The sequence below is a fragment of the Sorghum bicolor genome, chromosome 1 (genome assembly GCF_000003195.3).
Source record: "Sorghum bicolor cultivar BTx623 chromosome 1, Sorghum_bicolor_NCBIv3, whole genome shotgun sequence".
Taxonomy (NCBI): Eukaryota; Viridiplantae; Streptophyta; class Magnoliopsida; order Poales; family Poaceae; genus Sorghum; species Sorghum bicolor.
Window position 1 is genome coordinate 11,865,368 of NC_012870.2, and position 10,273 is coordinate 11,875,640.

A 10,273-nucleotide genomic window follows, 5' to 3' on the forward strand; every position below is an offset into this window, starting at 1 on the left:
GTTGAATTTTTTTCATTTGAGTTCATTTAGTAGCCAAAATATTCAATATAAGATTATAAAATATTTATATAAAAATAATAGAATCCTATATATATACTCACAGGTGAGTCTGTGGTGCAGCGGTGGTGTGGTATTAATTAGTGCTAAGTGGTAGGCCAGTTGCGAGTTTGAGTCTTGGATGAAACCAATTTTTTTTTTGGTTTTCGGGTTTTCAGAAACCATTAATGAAGACAGGTGTGTTAATTAAGGCTTCTGCCTCCGTAAATGAGGATCAACATAGACACGTGGTTTAAGGTGGATGACGGCGCTTTCCAGAGGCGAGTGGCTACGTCAGCACAAAGTATCTTTAAGTAGTGAGCCTACTTTCCTTATCTATTGTTCACACTTATCGCATGAACCAAACAACACGCCTAAGAACCCGTGACATGCCTAGTGTGTGGTACCGTGTAAAAATTTCCAAAGAAACCAAACATAAGCCCATAACTTATTGTCAACCAGACAACATGCAACAGTATTATCAGCTTCTTCCACGTACATGTGCTTGTGTAAAAGACACTGTTTCCACGGTTGACGATATGCATATCAAACAACGAGATATAGTGATTGTCAATTTCAAAATATCAAATGCGCTTGTAAAAGACTATGTCATAAAGACTATATGGTTATGACTTTGTGTCCCATAAATGACACAAATATTAGTACTAAATTAATTGAGAGTAAAAGTCCACGAAACAAAGTACACCTTATTACAGTAGATGACAGTGTACATATTATGCTGATTGACACTACTGGAAAGTCAAATTTTTCTGTCGGGGCAAAACCAATAGCAAAATAGCAAACCTGACAAAAAAAAATGCAAAACTAATTTCTCTGTCGGTTTACCGACAGGAAAATACCGATAGAAATAGTAGTATAGATACATCATGATCATAAGTAAATATTTTTCAATACGAGTCTAGCAACTTAAATTATGTGTAAAATGATTATGTAACATGTCAAGTGTGTAACATAGAAACAGGTCATCAAATAAAGTATTTTCTTTATCGAGTACAACTTGTACATATACAACCCACACACTCACACACACGTGCTTGTCTGCAAACACAAAATAAAGAAGAGATTGGAAGGCTCTTTAGCCACTACTGTACGGGAAAACACGTAGTATCACTGAATGTGTACGTATGCGTGTACCTTACATTTCCTAGAAAAATTTGAGAAAAAAAACTTGTTTTAACAAAACGAAATACGTGTTATATATATTTTGAAAGAAAGGGACAAGGGGAGTAACTTGTATGGTACTGCCCTTGCAAGCTACAACTAGCACATATCTGACCTGCATGAAAGACTCCAAGTACGTACTGAGTGAACACAGATTAATTAGCAAGATAGGAATGGACATGGATTACCTAGCTGCTCCTGTGTTTGTGACTTTGGCTCTCGCAACCTTGCTGCTCCGCTTGGTCTTGAGATGGAGGGTCGGCGAGCTTTGCCATCCAAGGCTACCGCCGGGATCGAGGGGCTTGCCGCTCTTCGGAGAGACGCTCGAGTTCTTCACCGCGTCCCCGACCCTCGAGCTGTTGCCCTTCTTCAAGCGACGGTTGGAGAGGTAATGCAAATCCTAGCCACTTTCAAAGTAAAGAATAATTTCATATCTGAAATACAAAAAAATCCGTTAATTATGGAACTCTTGGCTACCAAGCACTACTACTGCACTCGTATCCTGCAGGTACGGGCCGATCTTCCGGACGAGCCTTGTCGGCGAGGACCTGATCGTGTCGCTCGACCCGGAGCTGAGCACGCGCGTGCTGCAGGAAGAGGAGCGCGCCTTCCAGATATGGTACCCGCCGTCCTTCATGCGCGTCCTGGGCGCCGACAGCATCATCGCCGCGCTGGGTCCTCTCCACCGCCACATCAGGGCGCTCATGCTCCGCCTCTTCGGCCCCGAGAGCCTCCGTCTGGTCCTTCTACCTGACGTGCAGCGGAGCGCGCGCGCCGAGCTGAGGTCCTGGCTCCGGCTGCCGGACGTCGAGGTCAGAGCGGCCACCTCCAGGGTATGATGAATCATCCCTCTCTAGATCTCTCCCGTCCGGCTGACAGTGTTGTGACTGACAGTCTTGTTCATTCGTGATTACCACGTACGTACTACCTGTCCGTCATCCAGCAGATGATATTTGGCGTGACGGCGAAGAAGCTGATCAGCCACGACGACGCGGCCTCGGAAGGGAGCCTGTGGAAGTGCTTCGACGCGTGCACCAGTGGCCTGCTGGCGTTCCCGCTCTGCGTTCCCGGCACAGCCTTCTACAGATGCATGCAGGTAAACTCGCCATCTAACATACAGATAACTATCAGGCTGTCTGGCCTTTGATCAGTGACAATTTTCGAGCTGTTTGATTCATCTCACCAGGGACGCAGGAGGGTGATGAAGATGCTGAAGGAGCAGCTCGGTGCGCGCAGGAACGAGCCAGAGCGCGAGGGGGTGGATTTCTTTGATCTTGTGATCCATGAGCTGGACAAGCCAGAATCTGAACTGAACGAGAACATGGCGCTGGACTTGCTGTTTCTGATGCTCTTTGCTAGCCATGAGACCACGTCGATTGGACTGACCGTGATTCTCAAGTTTCTGACAGATAACCCCAAAGCATTGCAGGAACTGACGGTAAACAAATTGTTAGGTCCTGACTCCAGATTGCCGTCGCATTGATTTTTTTTTTATGTGGTGTTTCCAGGAAGAGCATGAAAATGTCCAGAAAAGAGCAGGTGCAGATCCAGACTCTGATGAAATCACCTGGGAGGAGTACAAGTCTATGAAATTCACATCTCATGTATGGCCATAACTGTCAGAGATCGATGTTATCCGTAAATTAGAAAATTGAACTGGTTCTTGGTTCTGCGCAGTGAATTTTTCCTGTGCATTGATGTGCTTTCTACATCACATATATTAGGTTATACACGAAGCCCTTAGGCTGGCAAATATTGCTCCTGTAGTGTTCAGAAAAACAATACAGGATGTACAGATAAACGGTATGCATCTTCCTCTTATTCACCATGTGTGCAGTCAGAAAAATATCCAGCCCTACATTTAATAACGTACCCTGTTATTTCACAGAAGTGTGATCCATGTTCTAGCTTATCCATTTTTGTATATATTGTGCTTACTTTAAAATTCTACGTGCAGATTATACTATACCACAAGGATCAAAGGTTATGATCTGTTCATCTGCAGCTCACCTGAATCCCAAGGTTTACGAGAACCCTTCAGTGTTCAACCCCTGGAGATGGAAGGTACGTTGAATGCAGAATTTCGTGTTGATTACAATATCAAACTCACATCTATGTTTGCAGGATATTCTCGAACCAGTTGGCGGCTCCAAGAATTTCATGGCCTTTGGAGGTGGTCTGCGGCTATGCGTTGGTGCTGACTTTGCCAAGTTGCAAATGGCTATCTTCCTCCACTGTTTAGTCATCAAGTACAGGTACTGTGTCTGAGTTTAAGGACCTATTTAGATCATCTACATTCAGTTGTTCGTCTACTAGTTACTAAACTAATTTTTAAGTGACTAAAAATTATATGACTAAAGTTTGGCCCTGTATTGTACTATTGTTTGCATCCACAAATTAGTAGCTATTAGTCCACTTTAGCTTCCCTTTGGCACCTGGTGAACTAGTTGTTAGTTAAAGTATAGACTAAAAGTTGGTTCACCTATTTGGATGGTTTAGGACTAAAGGTCAGTGCTAATGCCCAAACAGGCCATAGGAGTACTCTCTCTCTCTCTCTCTCTCTCTCTCTCTCTCCTTGATCCGTCCTCACGGGTGGTGCACACATACCAAGAGTCAAATTGATACGTTTGTAATTAAACATACTTTCATATTATCGTAATTTTCTAGTTATAAATCAGCACAATGTAAGAGAGTGTAACTTAGGATACCATGTCTTATAAACTCAGAGAGCTTGAGTATGCTGTGGAAATTCAAGCTGTATGGTGAGTTAATGTTATGTTTTCACGACAGATGGGAAGCGATCAGCGGAGGCACAATGATGTTCTACCCAGGATTACGATTTCCAGACGGTTTTCACATCAAGCTTCTTCCAAAAGATTGAAGTGTGATAATTGACAATGCTAAAAGCATTAGTGCTTGCTAGTATAGTAGTCGTGTAGAGTGCATGAGAGTACCCGGCCTGGTAAATATATTTTGAAAATATCTTCCAGCGATTGGAATATAATTACTAAACTGCCTCACCTAGAATAGCAGCGAAAACAATACCGCAGGCCAACAAATCTCATTCACTGTAGATTATTTTGGCAGCTGCAACTCAAAGCTTCTTTCTATTGTGCTTTGTGCCTAGTGCAGCTGCAACCAGCACTACCGAACTTTTGCCCAATATCATGGTAATCCCATAACATTTCATATATATGAAAATAAAGCAAAGTTGAAACAAAAGACGTTTAGGTTGTAGCCGTGTCAAAAGTTTGCCAAAATGCTTATGTATGTGACCATAACAATGGAACATGTGTTCTATTACCCATTCCATCTCAAAATAGAAGGCACAACTTGACTTGTGTAAGGAAATAGCAGTGCTAGGGCCATTAGTTGATTTTGGTGTTTGATTGACAGCATAACTATTTCAGTAATAGTGTTTGCTAGCATACAATGTTTAGTTCATTGGATGCGGCAGTGAGACGCATATGGTGACTTCGTCAATCTCGAGATTTGCCGGTTCAACTCAATCCACTGTAGATTATTTTGGCCATTGCTGCAGCTGCGACTCAAAGCTTCTTTCTATTGTGCTTTGTGCCTACAGTGCAGCTGCAACCAGCACTGCCAAACTTTTGCCCAATATCAGGTCAGAATACCATAACATTTCATTGACAGCATAACTATTTCAATAATAGTGTTTGCTAGTATACAATGTTTAGTTCATTGGATGCGGCAGCGAGACACATATGGTGATTTCGTCAATCTCGAAATTTACCGGTTGAACTTAATTCTTCGGAGATGCTCACAGAGGTGCGTGTGTGCGTTCATAGGGGTGAATATGTCGTATATAAGCGTCTGCGTATGTAACTAGGTCTCGTGCATGTGAGCGTCTGCCATGTCAAGGTTCAGAACAAGAAACATTAAGGACCAGAGCTAGTGCTACACAAACACAGAAATAACTTAACACCTTTGCACAAGAAGAAATAATTACAACTACAACTAGTTTTTCTGTAGCTATACAGTAGAGTTGAATCGATCTCCTATAGACCAAACTAGAAATAAAAATATTGATTTTGTGGAGGAGAGCGTTCCAATGACATGCATGATCCTGAAGATATTATTGCAGTCCATGGCTTCAAAAGCCACTTGAGGAAATGTATCGGGCATTATGGATGATGCAAAAAGGCAGTATGCAAAAGGGAGTATGCCTTGTTTAGAGCAACTCCAACCCACCTCCTAAACAAGTCTCTATTCTAAATCTAGGGACTTGATTTAAAAAAATCAACTCCAACCCACCTCCTACTTGGACTCCTATTTTTCATGCGCTCCTAAATTATAGTTTCAACCCCTCACATCTAGAACCCTCTATCCTACTTGTTTAGGAGGTGGGTTGGAGTTGAGTCTTAATTTGAGCTCCTACTTTTTTTATCATAGCATGTAAATAAAAATTTAAGGACTTAATTTAGGGACTTGGGTTGGAGTTGCTCTTAGGTCCATGCCATCCAAAAGTTCATGCATATCGACATATCGTCCCATTGAGCTGGCCTTGATTGTACCGGTTAGAACTGCCACGGTAACCGAATCTCCAAATAAAATGGGGAAATAGATGGTCGAATTATAGGATGGTATGTTATGTTAAGCAAGAGGTATTTGCATCCATTAAAAGTGATAACATCTTACATTGGCAACCCAAAAATTTAACATCATTTTCAAGAGTTGAAGACCCAAAAGAAGTTGCATCATACTTTAATTTAGAAAAGTTAACAAATTTGTGACAAAATAGAAGTGATACATTATACTGATCATAATAAAATAGTGCTAAAAACACTAAATTCATTAAATACAAGAGTATACCCTTGCCGGGACTAGTGCTAAGGTACCAGCGACACGGTTCTCATTATTTGACATAGTGGGCTGCTCGAAGTAGTGGAGCACAGGTGATGCAAAAAGGGGTTCACGGAGCAGTCCCATCAACGACCACGAGAAAGAAGATGTGCACCGCTACTAGTTCGCACTAGGAAGAAGACAATGCAGATGAACATCGGATAGTAGACGCATCGAAGCAATCACACAAGATCCTTGCTCTATGAAAAACTGATTCACCCGCATAGCCGAGCAAGTGTAGCAGATGGGCATCGATTCTAAAGGTCTGCTCTTCGAACCTTTTGTGCGCACAGGAGATTGGAATGGGGACAATTTAGGAGTAGCAAGAACGGAGAAGATGCAGTTGTTTCTGTGTCGTACGCATGAGGATCTAAACGGCGTCCCGAACTTATACTTGAGTGGAGGGAGCCAGAGAGTCGGGAGGATGCACTGGACGACAACGTAGCTGGTGAGTTACAAGATGGAGTAACTGCTAGGAGTTATAGATAAAAACTCCCGCACCGACCGATTACACTGATTAATCCCGTGAAGGTTCTAGGTAATTGATCCAAGTGTCAAAACCATCCTGCTCTACACCACATCATGTTGTGGCACGGCCCCAATCCCGAGCTCGAGCACGAGCACGTCACACCACACCACATTATGTTGTGGTGCAGCCCGTGCTGCCGTACATATCATATCATGCTCATGCAGTCATGCCTCACGTCGCCATGGCATGACACACGGCAAAACTCGGCTCTGTGGAGGTGTGCACATGCATGTGGCACACCTTTCACCTCGCTCAACTTCACAACAAATCCACATTATGCCACCTGTTTAAGTTGAATCAACACTTAGGCAAAATTCAAACTAAAACTATATCGCACCTTTCACCTCCCATTGCAATGGGAGAAAAGGTATAGCATCATGGAAAGTTATGATATCTATGTGTTGTTTGTATTGAAAGCTATTGTTTTTATTGCATTCGACGCTATGTTCGAAACATATAAATAATTAATTTTGAATCAATATATTTTTTCCCAGCGGAACGCCGCAAGCAGCATGGCCTCCAGCAAACTGACGACTGCGCCCTTTGCGAACAGCACGCCGAACACGCTGACCACCTGCTGCTATCCTACCCCTTCTCTAGGCAGGTCTGGTACGACGTGCTACTCTGGGCCGGCCTCCCAACGCTGGTTCCTCTGGGCCAACCAACCTTGCTCGACTGGTGGCTCAAGGCACGGAACGAAGTTTCGGGCGCGCTTCGCCGAGGCTTTGACTCCGCGACCCTCCTAACGGCTTGGATGATTTGGAAAGAACGCAACCGGCGAACGTTCGATGCAACTGCCTCCACTCCGGACCAGCTACTTCGCAAATCCAAGGAGGAGGCCGCCGAGTGGGTGGCTGCAGGGTTTCGAGACCTGGCGGTTTTCAACTCTGTCTAGAGCTTCGTCTCACTTCCCTACCTTTCTCTCTTAGGAGCAAAACTTCTCGCCTAGAAAGTACAGCTAAGCACGCTACGCCGTAGCAGCCAGCGCCATTTGTATTTGTGCTGCCCGTCGTCCCACTGGTAGCTCGCCATTTGGAACGGAGGGATGTAACTCTTATAACTCTCTTCTTCTTAATGAGACACGTGCAGCGCACGTTTTCGAAAAAAAAGTAATTAATTGCATCTATACGTTAGAGTAGATGAACACAAAGGGCTAGGGGCGCATATTTTTACTTCCACTTCCAATTATAACATCAAAGAATCACCAAATATAATTCCAGTAAATTTACATAATGTATAAATACTTTATCATGTATTCTTTTATTAAAGTCGAGACCAATAGCAAACAACAACGCGGAAACATAATACCCTCTCTTTTTTGTATTTTCTTTTTTTTCCTATTATTTCTTTTTCACTTCTTCTCATCCTTATCTGCTAGCTCAGACTCGGAGTCACGTGGCCTCATTCACTCGCACCCCGAGGCCTCCCACTTCACCCACCTGAAGCCTTGCTAAGGCGACCATGGAGCCCTAACGAGTTAACGGTCACAGCACTTTGCTGACGGCCACGGAGCCCCAACGAGAACAAGCCCTGGTACCTCCACGCAATGGCGTCCCAACAGCCTAGTAAGTCCATGAGACGGAGCCCCGATAGCTGCACGCGCCAACAACTTGGTAGCCTCGCCATCGTCACTGTCTCCTCTCTCCTATACCTCATCTCGTATCATCACCGCCGCACATCCTCGCCTCGGTCTCGCTCATGTTGCCATCTCGTCAAGTTGCCCCGCCGTTGCTCGACCTCACTGTGGTCTCCGCGCCTCGTGCCATCGTCATTTCGGACACAACATCTTTTCACACTGCCTCGTCTGAGTTGATATAGTATCATGCTTATATAGTTTAATTGGTGTTTAAATTTAACCTAATTGTATTCATTTCATTTATTAAGATATAGATTAGATTGGTTGATAAACATTTTTACTTTTTATGAGAGAGAAAAAAAATTACGAAACCATAGATATAGATAATATTAGATTGAATGTAAATTATGTAAGATTATACCCATGAATTATTTATATTAGATTAGAAAAAGATAAAGAGTTCAAACATCCATAGCATTCTATCTGTTATTTATTATTTTGTTTTTATATAAAAATGGGGAAAAAGTGAAAAGCAAAAGTCACGTACAGAACTAGAGAAGGACACCTAGGCGGGAACGTTTCCATCTCACGGACGGGTTTTTTTTTTTCGCGGTAAACGTTTCCATCTCACGGGGAAACATGTATGGACGATGTTTTTTTTTCCTCGAGCTGACGTAGAAACCGAGCTACCTTAGGTTAAGGTGGATGAAAAATTATTAGTGACTAGAAGTTTTGCCACTAGTATTAGAGTGTGTGTGTCTATATATATATATATATATATATATATATATATATATATATATATATATATATATATATATATATATATATATATATATATAATTTACAGACCAATCGTTCACCCAGGCAGACGAAACTACCGCACTCCGTGATTTACCCGGTACCATTCCACCGCACACTCCTCCAATCAGACTCAGCTCGCTTTTCCTAGCGCACGCGCGGCACACTCCTCTGAGGCCTTGTTTAGTTTAGCCTGAAAATCAAAAAGTTTTCAAGATTCCCTGTCACATCGAATCTTGTGGCACATGCATGAAACATTAAATATAGACGAAAACAAAAACTAATTACACAGTTTAGCTGTAAATCACAAGATGAATGTTTTGATCCTAGTTAGTCCATAATTGGATAATATTTGTCACAAACAAACGAAAGTTACCGAAAACAGACAAGTGGACTCCTAACAACAGGTATCATAGGCCCCAGAAAAAATAAAAAAAAATAAATAAACAGCTTTTTTTCTCCATCGTACACAGGAACAAATGCAAACAGCTTTTTTTTCCATCGCAAACAGCTTTTTCTCCCGTGGAGGCAGCGTACACACCTTTCTTCAACCTCCGTCGCCTATTCGCTTGTGCTTGTTTAGTTCCAAAAAATTTTGCAAAACAGGTACTGTAGCACTTTCGTTTGTTTGTGATAAATATTGTCCAATCATGGACTAACTAGGCTCAAAAGATTCATCTCATCAATTCCGACCAAACTATACAATTAGTTTTTATTTTCGTCTATATTTAATACTTCATGCATGCGTCTAAAGATTCGATGTGAAGGGAATCTGAAAAATTTTGCAAAATTTTTTGGAACTAAACAAGGCCTTGGTCAAGCCGGAGCCACGGAGGTGCGTTGCCTCGCTCGTCCCCACGGAGGTGCGTGCCTCGCTCCTCGCCGCCATGGGTCGCGTTCGAGGCGGCGGCACCCTTGCTGCTGCACTACTCGCTCCACTGCCTCCATTGCCGCCTGACTCGCTACAGCCATCACTCGATTTGCTTCACCGCCACCGCTCGATTGACTCCACTGCCGCCGAAATCATTCTTTATTCAGAAAGAATCGACTCTACTTTTCTCTCTCCTCCCCATAAATTGATTGCTGCAGTCGTTGGGTCGAGTCATCCGTCTGCCACGTTGTGAGTCGCTTTTTCTTCCCACGGGAGAAGCCATACCAGCCCACCGCGCTCGGCTTCCAGTCAACGATCCGCATGCCATGGCCCTCTCGAGCCGCGCGCCTACGCCTCCCTCCTCGCCCAATGCTCAGCATCCCCATCATCAATACAGAGATTCTCCGGCTTCCCA

The 10,273-nt window shown here is 43.2% G+C and overlaps 1 protein-coding gene across 1 annotated transcript; it reads left to right on the top strand.

Moving 5' to 3' along the window:
• Positions 1,310–4,222, top strand: LOC8155488 (cytochrome P450 87A3). Its single transcript, XM_021451820.1, has 9 exons — positions 1,310–1,606; positions 1,727–2,051; positions 2,165–2,314; positions 2,405–2,656; positions 2,727–2,822; positions 2,943–3,021; positions 3,176–3,282; positions 3,343–3,473; positions 4,009–4,222. Exons 1-9 carry the CDS (start codon positions 1,338–1,340, stop codon positions 4,097–4,099), a joined length of 1,500 nt encoding a protein of 499 aa, XP_021307495.1. The 5' UTR covers positions 1,310–1,337; the 3' UTR covers positions 4,100–4,222.

Bases quoted from the DNA above. Each gene is read 5' to 3' on its own strand.
- LOC8155488 (XM_021451820.1), top strand. From the start codon at position 1,338: ATGAAAGACTCCAAGTACGTACTGAGTGAACACAGATTAATTAGCAAG. The intron at 1,607-1,726 runs GTAATGCAAATC...CGTATCCTGCAG, and splicing joins TTCAAGCGACGGTTGGAGAG to GTACGGGCCGATCTTCCGGA. The intron at 3,283-3,342 runs GTACGTTGAATG...CTATGTTTGCAG, and splicing joins TCAACCCCTGGAGATGGAAG to GATATTCTCGAACCAGTTGG.